Here is an 18,144-nt window from a genome sequence, read left to right on the forward strand (position 1 = left end):
CAGAAAATAAACCAGCTAATATTACAGATTATACTTGTTCTGAAAGGCGAGGGGGTTTTTGTTTTGGCTACTAGTAAAGAAAAGGATATGTTCTTGACTACATGTTCTTTTTAAATAAAATCAATTCCAAAACAATTTTCCATTCACAGATCACCGTTATGCTGTAAGATTCAGCTGTTACTAGGTCACAGCAGCACTGCAGTATTGAGGATTTTCAATACTTTAGCTGTGACAGCAAACAGAAAGCACTGGAGCTTGATGATATGACAGGTCATGTGATGTCCGTGAATACCTAGTCTTGAGTCAGGATAATATGCGTGACCTCCCCAGTAAAAATACATCATTCAGTAAGAGCAGAACCTGGGGAACTCTGTGAACAATGCTAACACCAAGAGACACAATTTGTAGTACTTGGTCCAGAGGAAGAATAAGATGTTGTAGCAGTCTCTAGCCAGTCACATTTGGTGGTCCAAAGCTGCCCAGGAGAGTGAAATACTCCAGTCCTGTCTGTTCCTGAGACTTGGTTGCCATGGTCACAGCTTTAGAGAGATAAAGACTTTCTTTTCCTGTATTTTGTATGTATAGTGGGGGGTCATAGCAGTGGTGTTGCTGCTACATAGAAACCCCTATCTTTTCCTTTTCATGTACTGCTATTTTATGCTTCCCAATCAAAAGCTTTTGGGCTTATTTGTGTTTAAAATACTGCAGGTTTGAGAGTTGTCTTTATTTCTGTCCTCTCTCCTGTACTCCCATGTACAGGGCTGTGTCTTTTCTTACTCTTTTTATTTTCCTTTAAAATCAGAGACAACATATTCCTAACAAATAATAGTTTCTGGAACAATAACCACCCTGCCCCAGTATTCTTTTGACTGTTTGCAGTGGTTGGAATGTCTTTGTCACATATACAGGTTTCTCCATCCTTCCCCCCCGCCCCTTGCCGTGTGTGTGTGTTTCTCCTAAAGATGTGTTCAGGAGTCACAGAATACAGATCTCTTCCTTTATTTTGTCTCTGCCACCTACTCATTCTGCAAATGAGTATTTTGGGCTCTTCAGAAGTGTGCACTGGATAAAATGAATACTTTGTAATACTTTCATGATCACCCACACCCTTATATCACACTCATTTTCCTATGCACTTTGTGCCCTTTATTGCACCTCCAGATGTACACACAAATTTATACATATACATACACACAGATCCACAATTAAAAACTATATGCAAGCAAGCGCGTTTTTAAGGAATCCTCTTTTAGAAGGTGCTACTTATAAGGGATTTGAGATAGCTGTTATGAATTATACATAAATGATTTAAAGTTGGAACTCTAGGTTTTTGAAATTGATTTTATATCATAGCCTTCAGTCAGTAAGAAACTAGGCTGCTTGTCTGGGGCATTGTTTTTTATTCAATGTTCCTGTCTATAAGTGTGCTCAAAAAACCCCAAACAAACAAACAGATAAACCCTAAAAAAACCCCACCCTCCTCCATGTGAGAGGGTGAGTCATATTTATTGCCTAGTATGGAAACCAGAAGGGATTTTTTTTTGGTTGATAAGTAGTTAATTTTCTCTTCTCCAAACCACACATACAAAATGGGATACTTGCTATGGCATGATACCAACATTTAGAAAAGAGTTTGGTAGGTAGCAGAAGTGTTTGTTAACCCAACAACGTGTTCAGTTGTTTCTCAGTTTGCATCCATAAATCTATAATATGTAGAAGCACATCTGTCAGCAGTTGAAAATGAGAGGCGGGGGTGTGTGTAAAATATATAAAATATCAATTTTCTTTCACGTACATCAAGACTACCTGTTTATTCCATTCAGGCCATGGTCTTCAAAGGTGAAATGCTGCTGTCCCCATCTTCTGTAACTTTTACCACTTCTTCTGGTCTGTTTCTTATTCTTTCAATTAAAAATTTTTCCTTCAATCAGAAGTTGAAAACTTGGCTCTGAAGCTATTGCCAGGGAAGAAGCTCTGATATATGGAAAAAAACCTGCAAGTCTTATATATATTTTCATTGTTACTCCTGAGTATATATGCATATATAGGAGGATAAAAAGTCAGATCTTGATTTTTGGAAACATGGTTTTATCCTCTTTTGCCACTGTAGTATGATAGCCTTAATTAAATGACTGTATTCTATTATATATCCACAAGATTCTTGCACAGAATAGTCTGGCTCTGAGGGGTGTCTGGTGGTGAAGCACTCATTGATGCATCTGGAGCTAACAAAACCTGTTTTTAATTTTTGAGATTCTATCTAATGCCAAAGAGTATGTATAATCAGGTCTTTGAAACTTAATCCCATGCCCCCAAAATTCTTGGATTTATTAAAAATTTATTGTGATCTCTGCCTTAGTCCCTTGCCCATGAAAATAGCATGATACCCTGTAATTTCACAGGGATATTATGATAATAGTCTTCCTGAAGCACTGGAGTACTCTAGAAGTGTCTAGCACAGACAAACGTGATATCCAAAACAAAGATGGATACATGTGTGTGTACACACAGAACTATTCCCCACGTAGTGGACTTGCCAGGAAAGGTAGTAGAGAAAGCTTAGTCCTTCACACTTGGCAATAAGGGAGAATGACCCACTTCATCGGTGACTTTTGCTCATCTTTTGCCTGAGTGATGCAGGGAGTTCTGTGGGGCAAATAGGACGTGGTTATAGCTTGAAAGACTACATTGCATATATAAAGAGGCCAAAATAATATTAGCTGAGTGACTGTATTATTTCCAAACTTCTCAAACACTATAATACTTTTAAGAATGTGTGTTTACTTGCATGTCTAGTACAAATTGTATAATCCTTCCTTGCAGGCATCTACTAATATAGTTTTTATGTTCCTGAAATATTGAAATGTTGCGATGTTGGGAGCTTTGTCGCCAGTATTGGTTTGAAGTGTTTATAGACAGTCCAGCTGTAAAGATCTTTGGGCAACTTGCTTTCCTTCCAGTAAATATTCAGTTCTGTAATGATCCCTGACACTGACTGCAAATCCTGTGGAGGGATGAAGAAAATGTCATACTAAAACCAGCTGGGTCTGAACCTTATTTTTTCAGTGCAATATTATAATAACCTGTGGTATTCAATAGATTTTGCAGGAGACAAAGAATCAGTTGCGTTACTTTCTTCTGCTCTGAATTCAAAGACTCTTGGCCGTATAAGTAACAGGGGTGATATTACAATGAACAGAAATGGATGAGTTTCAGAGAAATAATTTCAGATAAAGAGATTTTATACACACAAACACTTACCATATGAGATCCCTCAATCCCAGTCCAATATTTTTAGCAGGTGTTACTGATAGAACTTCAATGTTACATGTTTCTTCTGGTAGCAGTGAAAGGGAAAATTCATGTTGTATTACTTGAGGCTACAAAGAATTCAAACTTAAGGGAAAAAGCATTTCATGTTATAGCAGATATTTAATACTTTTTAAATCCTTTATGTGTCTCTTATCTCTGATATTTATAGGAAACATGCCATTTCAGTAATTTTTTTATGAGTTTAATTCCTACAGGACATGTGTAATATATAATAGCTCATTTCAAATACATTTAAGCTCAGTTTAGGTATCTTTAATGTTAGTTATACATTAAGTACTATTGCTAAAATTATTACTAAAATAGTATAACTGGGTATAAGTTAAAGGAATCGGATTGTCTAGAGCCACACAAGTGATGAAATAGTCTCTGAAACATTGTATTAATCTTCCTGACTACTAAGATACTTGTAGTGTATTCAGGTGTTTATAAAGCATCAGAAGTAAAGATGGTTTTTAGGAATGGAAGGAAAAATTTGAGCTTTCCCTTGCTATTTGTAATCTAGGACACTAGAGGACAGCACTAAAATATTACATAAATGTGTTATTGTTTACACTGTTAATGATATAGATGCTCTGTGAGGGCTTTGAGAAGAAAACAAATTACATTGTTTTGAACAGTTGGGGCAAGTGGTATTCTGAACTTCCTTTGCTACTTTTAAAAACTGTGTCTGACTTCACACGGTATACAAAATATCTTAAGTTTCTTGCAGTCTGAATCAAAGGTATTTACTACAGCAATTTCTTTAGAAATTAAGCTTTTCTTTTTTAACATAGCAATGCTGTAGAATACTCTTGTGTAAAATTATATTTTTAAGGTCCAGAAATGAGGAATTAGTTGACTGATCTGTAAAAGTTGCATGATTTATCTGCTCATGTCAAAAGTACTATGTTAATACTATGAAAGATAGATGAGATATGCAATAGTGTAGTTCCTTGAAAAAATTAAAGCTTCTGTTGTGTTTCTTCAGGCACACTGGAACGACATGAAACAGGTGAAACAGCAAAAGCAATTCTTACTTCCATTGAAGATTCAGAATACTTAGTGGCAGATGCTCTGCTTCCTGTATCTCAAGAGTCAAAAAGAAATAAAAATGCTGGATGCAAACCCTCTAGCTCTTATAAGCATGGCATGGTCTCTTGCAATCTTACTCATACAGAAAAATCTTCAGATAAGGTAAGAACGAGGAGTAGAGTGTTTCCCAAGAGCAATGAGTTGTGGTCCAAATTCTTTCCCATTCACTTTTGTTGGTGAGTATCCCTGAATAAGTGGCATGGAGGCTTGGTTTTAAGTTTATAGAGCCTTGTTCTGACTGGCTCAGTTCTCATGCCTTCAACCCCATTTTACAGAACAAATGGGGAAGATGGGGGGTGTACCTTATGCAAGGTCACCAGTAGATCATCTCAAAAAAATTTTCTCAGAAACTTGGCACCCGTAGTTAGATCATATTTCCTTATGCCTCTGGCTTACGACTACACGTATTAGCAGTGCCCTCAGAACAATTGAACCCACCGTTTTGGATGCATATGTCTGGAGAAAAAGCACATTATGGCACAATGCTACTGGCCTTTCCATTATTGCTTTTGTATGTAACCACAGGTTCCTGTTGTCATTTGATGCTAGTTTTTATTGAGTGTTTGTTTTCTGTTAACATCATCACTGAACAGTGCAAGTGCTTTATATTTATATTAGTGCAATTAAATCTGGCACCTTATTGGTTAAAAAGATGATGGTGGTGTTTCTTGTCAGGTAGGGGGCTGTGCAAATAGGTCTGACAGTCTTAAGGAGAGATCTGGCCAGGTACTGTACTTAGTGTTATCTAACAACATTTTACAGGAGTCGTTAAAACAAATAATTGCAACTGATGGAAAAGATGTGCTCTTTCTTTTTGTTTTCAAAAAATAATATACGGAAATACCATACTGCAACAAGTGTTAATGTGCTGTTAAAGCTGAGAAAATTAGTACAGAGACACATATAACAAGAAGGTTGAAAATACAATAGTCATTCTATTTGCTGTGTCCTAGATATATCTATATTTTTATCAGTTATTTGTAGATATTTAAAAAGCCTGTATTTTCTAAATGTAAAACCAATTATTAAAACTGTCTCAAATTTAATATAATCTGAAATTCAGTGAGGTAGACATTGCCTTATTCAGGTTGAAAGATAAGGGTACATACATTTTTCTGAAAACTGTTTCTGCATCAGGACTGAATATATTCACTGAGCTCGAAATGGATGTATCTTAAGAATAGGGCCTCAATATTGTTTGTCCATGTTTACCACTTCTTAACTAACAGGTTTTGGGAATTCCATTCTCTGGAATAAACAGGGGAAGTCATGTCTGCTATACCTCAACCCTGAATGTACATGAAAGATATCTTCCCACAGGTATGGGAAGACAAAAAATGCTTTCCCTCAACTTGCTTGTGGAAACAGCCTTCAGAACGGTCTCTGGCCTTTTTCTGGCTTTATTGATTGTGGTAAATGAAATACTGGATATTCCAAATTCTGTCTGATAAAGTACAACTTAATCCAAGTCCTCATTCTTGAATTTTTTTTCTGGTCTTTTTCTTTATTGTACCTAAAAATGTACATATAACTTTGAGTTTATAATGATTGTTAACTCTTAATATTTGTCTTTGACCTTTTACTAACCTTAGTCTGATTTCTTGAGTTCTTTTTGATCCCATTTTCTGAAAAGTCTTATTAGAGCGTAATCCTGCTGAGCATGTTGTGGGGCAGATGGTGCACTAGTTGGCCATTGACACAGAATCTGATCTCACTGTTAGTTTATTAAAAGGAATGGGTTTTTCTTGCCTTTTTAAATAGGAACAACAGAAAAAGTTATAATAGTTGTGTTTGGAGTGCGGTTTTTGTCATACCTGTTAAGCTGAAAATTGCGTGGATTTAACAAGTGGCTGGAAAGAAAATGTGCTGCTCATGGAATATGGAAAATAGGTTTTTTTGTAAATTTTGAAGTGTGGAGTTTAACATGCTTTGGGGATTATCATCATCTTAAATTGGAAGTAATATCGCAATAGGAAGCAGTGGAGTTGTAATAATAATTTATAGTGCTTTTCTTGATCAGGCATACATCTCAGCTGCTCTGATTTCTCAATAAAATATTCCATTTTATTGTTTAAACTTTGTTTATTATCTTGTCCCAATGAAAACTTTTTATTCAGAGAATATTATTGATGTCTCTTAGACTTCCCTATGATCAAAATACCTTTTTTATTTCACCTTCTTTTTGTCATTATAGTTATGTTATTTTAGTCTAATTTCCTAACAAATGAAGTTCCATACTTAGGAAACCACTTTGCATTCATCAAAAAGCTGTCATCCATTACATCCAGTGCTCCTTCCCACCTCCATCACCATTAGAGCAGGTTCTGTAGATTGGTGTGGGAGATGCTGGAGGCTAAATATATAGGGTGTAGCTGAACCTGGGATGAATGTAACAATGGAGTTCCTCTCAATGCTATTGCAGAAGCCCGATGTGGGCTACACAAAAGGAGTGTGGAGCTCTGTGGCTTTTTTAACATTGTTTTGTTATTGCTGAAATGAAGGCTTGCTATGAAGTTTGCTATTTTTCTTAGTAGGAAACTTTTTTTAGGTTTTTGAAAAAGTGCTGTATTGACTCTTGGGCTACTGTATTTTTGTGTATTGAAATAGTCTCCTGAAATCCAGAGCCCATGAAATCAGTCATAGTTCTGCAGATATCAGAGTTTTCAATGTTTCATACCATACTAATAAAGGTATAATGACCACAGAGATGAAACTTTCAGATTATCAAAAGGTTTTAGTATGCATGTATACAATGAGTATTTCATTATCAATTTGTTTTATGGCAAATTGTGTATTGGAACTCTAACAACATGCTAAATTGTTATAACATTTCTGTTTAAAAAAATAACAAAACAACATGGTCAATTTTAGCCTCTTTTTAAGAATTCAATTTCAGAAGGTTTATGTAACAAAAAAATAAGGGGTAGCTGTTCTGTCTGGTTGGTATTACTTGTGAGTGATCCTTATTTTGTATAATGAGATGATCCGTGTGAAGATCACAAGTAAGATTTGGCATTTTTATTAGTGTTTATTATTACATTGTTTTATCATTAAGATTATACTTAAGACAAAATAACATTTGCAAAGTAATGGTCTCTTTACTCCATCCTAAGAAGAAAGAAGAAAAATATCCTCATGCAGCAGTCCAGCTTCAAAGGCTTTCTTTCAAAACATTTGTCATCATGTAAATCACAGATACAAAAGCAGAATGCTTTGATTTCATGGTGTTTTGACCATTTTAATTCTTTTATTGTGCTGCACGTGCCAGTGGGAGTACCAATAACAGATGAGTGTGACAAATGCAGTTAACACAAGATCCATATTAATGTTGTCAAATCCCCTTGATATATTTAAACAGATTTTAATTATTTTCAATGTCAAAAGACTCAAAATATATAGCTTAATAGTTCTTCAAGAAAGCTTTGCTTAATATGTGAATGTAAAACCTCTCATAAAAATGAAACTTTTATATTGGCCTTAGTCATTGACATAGGGTATTCATCAAGTCAGCAATTTGTGTGGCAAAGTGCCATTTGAATAGTGTATTGTTAGAATACTTATGGTCCACTTGACAAGGGCTCTTGCTGTAAATAGTGCAATTTGACTCCAGCTGTTAAAGAGTGGCTTTGACAGCAGCCAAATAGAATGGAGATGCTTTACTGCACCGCAGAAAAATCAATATTGGGTTCTTGTTCATAGTAACCTGTTTTTTCTTTTTTTGCAGATTTATACAAGACTATCTAGAGTTCATTTGTGGAAGTTTAAATATTATTTTTAAAGTGGGTCTGTTTTATTTTCAAATTAATGTTGGTGATGAATGGTGCTTGTGTTTAGTAAAAAAAAAAAAGAAAAAGACAGTACTTTGTGGATATACATAAACAATGTGGTAGTGTAGCATTATTTCAACTCTCAGCTTATATGGATACATATTAGGATGTGGGTGCCTAAGTTATGTAACTAATGACAAAAAATGGTCCTTCCTTCCTCTCTCTAGTTTTTCCTCTTTGTAGTGCTACTGTAGTATCCCTGTCAATTTTCTAAGGATAGGGTTTTTTAAAGCAGATTTCTTTGTTGTTCTCCCTGTAACAACCCCCACAGATGTTGACAATCTGTAGTGCCATTGTAGATTTTCCTGAAGCATAGTCTTGCTGGTGCTGAACACTTTTCCAGCAGTATTCAGTGACACAAGGTTGCTATGATACCCGGCCAGTAGCAGTAGGTATTGAATCACTGGTCTTAATTACAATAGACTACACACTAGATTGTGTGCTCATGGTGTTTATATGGAACTAGCTCTCGTTATACCTTTAAGTCATAGTTATATTTAAAAATCAGAGCGGTGTGAAAAGCTGGTTTAAAAAAAAAAATAATTAAAATGCTTCAGTGCATCATGTGAAGATTTCATTGATGCACGTAAAAAGCTGGATATGTCTGGGAATTGTTTTCTTGATGTTCCAGAAACCTTTCATGTTAGAAAGTTTCCTAGCTTTTCAGCTTAAATAATTTGGATATAAATCTGGTTTTATCATGCACTGATAATTTTAGTGATTTCAATACTGTAATTAGAGCTACTTCTGGGTAAAAATGTTGGAGGAAAAGCAGGTTCTAAAATTTGTGCAATAATTGCTAAACCTTGGACTGCTGAATTATACTACTGAAGAGCTAGACCAGGAAACGGAAATTTTTACTATGTGTATAAGACAAACAAGACAGATGGGGGGTGGGGGGAGCGAAATGAATGTATTTAAATATGAACTTTTATAGGAATGTTAGGTGTATTTATTGCTTGATATATTTACTCAACAATTTCTTAATACTGTTCTTTGAACATTAACGTATGGTGCAGGAAGTAGAGTCAAAATATCTAAATACGGGTTTACACAAGATCTGTAAAAAATTAATTTTTATTTATGCAGTTATTATAAATAATTAAGACCAGAGTGGTTAAGTACTAGTTACTATAACACTTGTAAATGCATTTTAAACATTCTAAGTTGGCATATCCTCTATGAGTTGTTCTAAAGAACTTATTATTTACTTATAAAATAGCATACATACTCTGCTCTAAACAAAATATGTAAAGGCAAGATGCTTCTGAAACAGAGGTATTTTCTTAGTAGGAAAGCCAAAGCTTTTATAGTTGCTTAAAACAAGAATGTACAGGAATTATAAATAATAAAAGAAATATATACTTTGTTATGTTGCTGCAGAGAATAAGTAAAAGACAAATGAAGACTGTAGGATAATAGCAGTTATTTGTTTGGTAAAGGATGTAATTTGAAAATAAAATAGTTATTGGAAGCCTGGAAAATCACTATTAGCTAAATCTTACTGATGGAAAAATTGATAGAAAAACGGAAATAAGTTACAAGCACAGATACCAAATAATACTTATCAAATACGAAATCAGGAGTGGTACCATAAACAATGGTGTGTTAGACATGGATTCCTTTTATTTCTTTCCTTTTGTAATATTCAAAGTATTATTATGAGGAATTACAGGTCTTGATCATTTGTCTGAAGTGGATTACTAAGAACAAAGCAAAACAGAAAGTAGTAGAACAATTTTCCTTAAATTTGGTAATAGCTGCCAGGGCATTTCTATTTTTTTACTGGGAGTGGTGTTCAGAGGCTATATTTAGTAGTATATTAATTAAGTGTAATAGGAAAATGAGTGAAGAAACTAAGGGCGCTGTGTGTGTGTGTTTGTATATATTTCCCGTAACTCAGATGCAAAGCATTTCAATACTACGTTTCCTGTGATATTTAACAATTAAGTGTTTTATCAAGGGACCGAGGTAGCAATGTAACTACAGTAAAGAAATAACTTGAGTTATGAGATTAAATTGGTACCAGTTAAAAGGCATCATGATCCTGAGAGATACTGACAGCTTGGACCACGTGTCAGCTTTACTGAAAGTTAGTGCAGTTCTCTGAATTGGTCCACCAAGTCAGGAATTTGTTGATTTCAGTGTTTTCTTCATTGATTACCTCAGAGCAAAATGAAAGCAAAAAGCTGCCATTCTGATACTGTAGCACATTTTAGTCTTGCAGATATGGATAGTAAGTAACACAGGCTGACAGAAATCTGAGAATAAGCCTTAACTATTTATTTCAATGCTTCAGACACTGTTTCTATACACTTCTACAAATGTTTTGCTCTGTTATACTGAAGGTGACTGACTTAAAATTTGTTTTCCCTGCCTAGACAACTAATTGGACCCTGTGCTAAAGCTAAATAAGGTGCTACAATGTCCTACTAGAAATAATTCTAAGTCCTTGTGAAGTATTTCACATTGAAGGACCATTTATTGAAGCTAACCTAGCTGTTGCTGTCTTACTCTTCTTTATCTTCTCTCATACCTCAACTGTCATGCTGTAATTCCCCCTCTGTCCTTTGGAAACTGTAGCAAAGTTTGTTTTGGTTTTTTAGAGACATATCTTTATGGATAGAAACTGCATGTTTACTGAAGTGCTGTTCATATGATATCTTATTCTCCACTTATGATTGTTTCTTTTACTTCTGGATGTGGAGTCATGTACAGTTTGAATTTTCCTATCTTACATTTTAACTTTACTACTTTCTAGTCCCTAAGATGCGATTTCTTCTGTAGATCAGCCTAATTGATTTTCCTTGTAAGTGCTCTACCTAATTCTAATAATTCTAAAATAAATTACATCATCTTTCTTATAACCTTTATATTTTCACATTATCCAGTGATGTTCTTGAGAATTCTTCACCATTCATGACAGGAGGATGGTGGAATATTTACACTTGTGATAATCATCTTTTCTATTCCAAACATTAAGTTCCTGGCCCCTTACAGTTTAATTAGTCTTATTTTAGTGAAGAAAAGCATCAACAGGAATACAGATCTGTAAGACTTTCCTAGGTTTCCACCTCACACACCTATTAAAAAAAGTAGCGACTTTTTCAGAAATACTTGTAACACTGAACCTTACTCTGCAAAAGAAAGACTAGTTTCTAGCTTCCTTCTCGTCACTAACTGAATCTCTTGTCTCAGTTAAATAGCAGAAATAAAATACTAAGATAAACTGTGATTCAATTTAAAGCAAACAAATCAACAGCAGTGTTTACATTTCCATTCTCTTGATGTTTTTCTACATATTAGTACTCAAGCCTTAATTTGTTCTGGAGGTCAGATTTGCTTCTTGTAATACTTATGGGAAAAGATGAGTCAGCCAACTGAATAGGTCTGAGAATGTTTGTTTACAAATAGTTCCTGTTGGAAGCCTATGCATTTCTAATCCCTTCAGTAAGATTGAAGTTCTCAAGGAAGTAACAGTATGAAATCTATGGGTACAGAGACTTAGCTGTTGTCCCAATACATCCTAGAATGATATAGGATCTGAAGAAAATCCAGCTTGCCTATTCCTGAGTTTTCAAGAATGGCATTTTCTAAGATAGACAAGTTTTAGTATTTAAGAATTTCATATAATGGTTTTTTTTTTTCTTTTTCTTTAGTAGAAAGTAACTTGCTTAGGATTTGATCTGGTACTTTTTACGTAGATAAATTTTATGGGTGGGACTCTTATAATCCAATATGGGAAAGGCACTATCAGAGCAGCCCAGGGCAAATATGTTATTTCAGTTGGAGTCAGCAGCCAGCCATGGGTTGGTAACTTAATTTTTATATACATCAATCCTTAGGACAAAGCAATAGTCTCATGCTTTTACCCTCCTTCTAAGGTCATGTTGGCAGTATCTCTGCGTTCAGCATCATTCTCGCAGATATTTGGATGTTCATTCATCCAGTAAATTGTTCAGTATAATAATTCCTAGATCCGTAAGTCTGTAGTATGTGCTTTGTGGATTGTCATAGCATTCTTTGTCCAGTTGATGATCTAGGAAATGTGGGAGATATTCCATCTTATAGCTTTTATTTCTAGAGTAAGGTTGAAAAGGTTTTGGTGACCACCCATTGCTGAGCCCTGTGTATTTCTAAAGATATGATTAGAGAATTTACTTCTACATTCAAGATAAGATATAGACATAGTATTTAAATATTGAGTATATAAATTAATAAGGCTTCATTTAAAAACACCTTATCCTTCTCTTTCATGTAAACTTTTCATGGTGTAGAAACTGTCCTTGTCAAAGATGGATCTTATTTTGAGATGAGTGCATCTCCAGTTCATTTTTATGTTCTTTATATAATAAAAATGTTAGAAGAGACTTTGTCAATGGTATTGTGTTTAGAATTGCCTTTCTGATAGTGTGCCCAGACAGCTGGTGGTATGAATTCTAGAGCAAAGCAGAAGTTGCTTGTATGAAGTTGTCTATATATGACATGACATATATTTCTTTAAATATCTTCCTGAAAGACAGGATTTAAACTTGTTTCCTGCTGTTGAAAACTGATGTGAAGAATATTCTGTATATTAGCTTTACTTACCAGTTATTCTTTTATATCATGTTATGATTTGTCTCAGCATCACTTTTATATGTACACTTGCATTAAAGTAAATGAAAAATTTAAGCTCAGTATTTGTGATGGAGAGACAGACAGTGTGGACATGAAAACAAAATATGAGAAACACTTAATTTTCATACCAGATCTCTGCATTGAGCAATAGATGCGTTAGCAATTCTCCCCAAACAATTACAAATTTGCTGTGCCCCGTAGATCCATCTGGCCAACAATCTGCCTGACAGTGGTATTCCATACATGATAAAAAGGTGGGTTTATCCAGTTGCTTAGTCTATTCATTACACAGCTTGAGCTTGAAGACTCCTTGGCTTTAATTACTTACAGTGTGCCACAGATTTATCAGGAGTGATGCCAGAATTACTGTTCAAAGTGCTGCAAAGATAGTAACATTCTCCACTGGGATTAAAAAAAAAAGGAGAAAGATTATAGTGTTGGAAGGAAAGAGATTGACTCTGCTTATGTTGCAGTTAAATTGATAAACCAAACATTGGTGATGTACATTCAAAAAAACTGTAGCCTTTTCTGTGTGCGAGATGGATTCTTAAGGGAGGAACTGGGCATCCTCCAGTCAGTAATATGACCAGAGTTGTAATGAATAATATAATAAAAGTAATGCAAGGGAAGTTCAAAGCAGTTTCTTTAAACCAATTCATATGGGAAAATTCATCATGAATTGACACCTTTGTTTGGGACTGCATTGTCCAGATGATGAAACCTCAGGTCAAGCATAGATTGTATGTGAAAGCAAACTGGGGCACCACTATTGACTCCAGGCTTTTTACACTTAGTTCTTTATATGTGAGTACTGAGGTTTAAAAAGGGTAAATAAGTAAGAAAAAAAAGTTCTGAATGCTCCCTTCAAGAGGATCCTCTCTCCTATAACTAAGTGATGTGTCTGAAGGTAGGGAATATGAATGACCTTGGTATGTATGATCCTCACCCTATGCATAAGGCCAGCATTGCTTTGGAGAGGGTAGGCCTGACCTGTCTGCCCACTTTAGGAGGCTGTGGAAACTTTCAGTGACAGAAACTGTTCACAGGCTCCCTAAATTCAAAGCTCCATTAGGTAGGTAGGGTTAGGCATAGGAGTGTGTGTGTGGATTGCCGATAGGAGCTATATTGGATTTAAAGGTGCATATGGTCTTTATGCGGAGATGAAAGTGTAGTTGATAACTTGCATCATTTTTTCCTATGCAGGTTCTTTTAGAGATGGTGTATGCTTAAGAGCTCTTTCAATTATATACCTGCTGTTTGTAACTATTTTTGCCTAAATGCATCTTTGCACATATCCTGGTTTGTTCATCCTTTCAGCAGAGCAAGAAAGACAGCCGTGTATTTGCAAATGACAGTGGATTCATTGTTAGTAAGACTGCTTTGAATTGTTGATTGAATTGTAATGATATTAGAATGAAGGTCTACAAGACGTTTCAGGGCAGTATTCCTATGAAACAATCCATGATGTCCTGCAGAAAGATGCAGATCAGAATTTTACTTCTTGGGAATTTACTCTTCTGAAAACCAAGCCAGGCTTAAAAAAAAAAAAAAAAAAAAGAAAATAATATCCTATGGGTTTATCCAATTTAAGACATTTTCAACACTAAATCTAGCCAAGCCTGTATAACATTTGTTACTTAAGGTTATGAACTTAACAGGGCAGGTTTGCTGATGTGATTTAGCTTAAACAAAAGGCCATTCGATGTCATTGTTGAACAATGGATTATTTTTCAGTTACAAATACATAAATATGATTGCAAGACCACATTTATTTCTAATTATTACCAGTTCTTCAAGCATCGCCTAGGGAATTTGAAGATTTTTCTTGTGTGTTGTATGACTAAAATTTTTGTGCAGTAATTTAAAGAGTAAGGGCTTTTAAGAAACTTTAGCTAGGGAGATTTGAAATGAAGGTCCAAGCCTTCTCTGAATGCTCTGTAGTACCCAACTGTTTTAGTGTTCTTCCACTGAGTGATTTGTTTTATCATGTGCTGTATGCTGCTCTGACTGTCATGGTAAAACGCTGTATTAAGTTTTGCTTGTCTTTTAATGATTAAATAATTAAATTAGGCTTTCTATGTTCAGAAGTGACTTTGTATTAACTAGACATATCAAGGTTTTAGTTTTATCTGTAGAAGCTACACAAAAAAAAATACCATGTCCTAGTAGATAAAGAGGTGTTGTGTTCATGGTATAGGTTTAAGATGTGCTATTTGAAATCTGAGTTTTTTGTGGAACTCGCTAACAATATTTTATGCTCATAAACCAGTTTGAAGCCCCCAAACACAATTTCATTTATCTTTATATTCTAAGCTTTATAGAGTCTGCAAAAGTGTCCATCTGTTCAGCTGAGATTGCTTCAAATAGTGAGTGGTCAGAGAGACTTAGCTGATAAAGGTCAAAGGAGCCTCTTGACCCTGTGATACTTGCCAAAGCAATTGGAGCATAGGGACTGATATACAGTTAGATATAGCTTGCTAACGCGATCTCCACTTTAATTGGTAATGATAGCAGGAATACACAGTAAAGTCATTGCTGAAAGAAAACAAAAAGTATCCAATATAGTAATTTATTACCAGTCAGTGGGTTTCACGCACTAGGTTGTTTTACCCCTGCAGTGGTCAGAGAAAGCAAAAAGGTACTCTAACACTTAACTGAAAATGGATGCCCTGCTGCTATCAGAGATGCATGGTGGTCAAATGATTGCCTGTGCCATTAGCTTGGTAATGTTTTCTCTATTGTAAACTCAGCTCCCCATGTTCTTCCTGTGCATCAGCTGCAGATTGAAGGCTTTCTCGTTTGTCTTCTATTTGTGCTGCCAATCATCAAGCTGCTGTCCACCAAGCACATTTCAAGGAGGCAATTTTTTTACTACTATCGACTACCATCTCTAGCAACTGAGGGCTCAGAGGATTTAGAAATGAATGTAATGCTTTAATTTACACCGTGCCAGCCATTTTGTGCATTGTTTATGTATTTGTTTTCTGAGATAATTACAGGTTTCCTATTTTGCAAAACTATGTGTGAGAACATCTGCAAACATGTCCCCAAAACATAATTCTTTCTTATGTATGTTATATGTAATGCTACTATTTTCTTTAAAAAGCTTACAGAGAAAAACATGCCTATGCAGGTAAAGACATTTGCTAAGCTATTCTGTAAGAAAAGAAAAACCAAACAAAAAAGAAAACCAAAATCAAATGCAACCCCCAAACAAATGAAACCAAACACACTTATTTCTTTCCACCATCAAGGATAAAACATCATGGACAATAAAATAGAACTGGTTTCGGCAATATAAGTTAATGTTCAGAACCCAGAGGTGTGGTAGCCATGCTTCAGTTAAAACAGTTCTTCCAGCTCCATGAAGCACAAATACAAGAGAAAGGGTAGGAGTAGTTAAATAACTTTTACAAACAGCTGTGTGACATTCTTATTTTTTATAAGCCTAGAGCCAGACCAATGATGAGATGTGGTTAGGAGCTCTGAACTTCTATTAACATCCCAGTGACTGGCATGATCAAGGCACAGAAATTCTTAGCCCTCAATACATTTCAGTTGGCAAATTCTAGTGCCCCACCCTCCTCTTTTATTTCTGTAACTGTGGTTCCTCACATTTTAAAAAACAAATAATCCTATTTATTGTCAATGTTATTGCCTCAGAAGTAATTAACAGTAAGTGATTCAAACATGTGAATTCTCTTTAAAGTTTCTATTGTTTTTGTAGTGTATTTAAAGGTCAGATTACAGCAAAAGCAGATGACAAAAATATGTTAATTTCATTGAAATAAACATTTTGATATTGTATTCTCAAGCTTCATTGTGATATTTCAGAAATTATCATATTGAGAAACTTCTTAAAGACTATAAGGTGCACTGGTTTTAAAGATTCCATATTGGGTTTTGCTTAAAAATACTTGTTTGAAAAGGTGAAGTACATGTACTTCACAGGATGTCTTCATTGAATATACATGAGCAGACAGTAGGATGGTGGTATTTTACTGATGAAATTAGGAGATTTCTTTATTGTAAGTATATTTAATAATGAATTAATTACTCTTTAAAAGAGGAAGTCTTGCTTATCTGACAGGCTTTTATCACGTACTTAAGTGAGCTATTTTATTTGGCCTGTATTAAGAGCCAATAGTCTAATGACTAGTCAAAATAGAAAAATATAAATCTGCTAAAAAACCTTAGGAAAATAAGAGATAGAAAATCCCCCATCCCAAAAAATCAGCAGCAGTGCAGCTTCTGTTAACGAAAGAATCTTCCAGTCTCCTTTGACAATACTGCAATTAAGCTGACTCCACCTCCCCAAATCTAATTAAAATTTCACCTAAAAATAAATTGTCCAATTTCTGTCTAATATTTTCTTGAGCCTTTGCAGGCAGCAAGTAGTGCACAAAGGGACTGATCTCTTTTCTGACTTGTTTAATGTTAGTGGATCAAAATATACTCGCTCACAAAAGAAAGCTCAAAGGAACACAGTTAAACCCCTTGAATATTACATAATTAAAAAAAACTTATTAGAATCAGCAGAATAGCTCACATTTTTGCTTTATACAGCATGATTCATTCTGCAGACACTGGGAACTTTGGGGTCAATTTTCCATCACTTTTATCCTCTTATGTTTGGGATAAAGAAGGCCAAAAGTCTGTAAGAAAGTGTCATGTTTAATACTTCAGGACTCATTTTACGTAGAAGTTGATACCACCCACACTGTGAGAACTGAGCAATTTCTTTTTACTGTTATCAAAGTGACGTCTAAGTATATTTTGAGTCTGTTTTGCCTTCTAAAAATCTACCATGTGATTTTGCCACTTTATTTCCTTTATGTAAAATGAACGTCAAGACCATTCTTGTCAAATCTGTTTTTAGCACAATACCCACAATAGAATGCATCTGGTAAAGAAAGCTGGTGTGTGGAAAAAGTACATGTATATGAGGACCTGAAACAGTGCAAGAATCCCTGCCAGCTAATGGAAGTGTGTATTTTAAGTGTAATAGTGTTCCTAGAACAAGTTGGATCCCAGTGGAAAAAGGCCTTCAGAGATGGGAAGGCAGCTAGATAAAATAACACTTGAATTGTACTTCCCATGAAATTTTTATGTGGTGTCTGTTTTAAACCTGTTAAAGATAATGGCATGTATTTATGTATTTGTGGGCCATAGTAAGGATAGCCCCCTGCCTCCCCCTTCTCATAGACATGGGCAAATTTTTCCTTAGGTGCTAAGGTGATTTGGTAAAGATGTGTAAAGGGAGAAGAAAAGAGGTAGAAAAACAGGCTTTTAA

General features: G+C 35.0%; 1 protein-coding gene across 1 annotated transcript in view; it reads left to right on the top strand.

Annotated features, from left to right (window-relative positions):
- WDR72 (WD repeat domain 72) overlaps window positions 1–18,144 on the top strand; it is a 116,547-nt gene that overhangs the window by 33,205 nt on the left and 65,198 nt on the right. The window contains exon 13 of the mRNA XM_009643990.1: window positions 4,301–4,506. Coding sequence (XP_009642285.1) covers window positions 4,301–4,506 — 206 coding nt within the window. The remainder of the gene's footprint in view (window positions 1–4,300; window positions 4,507–18,144) is intronic.

The sequence above is a fragment of the Egretta garzetta genome, unplaced genomic scaffold, assembly GCF_000687185.1.
Source record: "Egretta garzetta isolate BGI_Z169 unplaced genomic scaffold, ASM68718v1 scaffold287, whole genome shotgun sequence".
Lineage (NCBI taxonomy): Eukaryota > Metazoa > Chordata > Aves > Pelecaniformes > Ardeidae > Egretta > Egretta garzetta.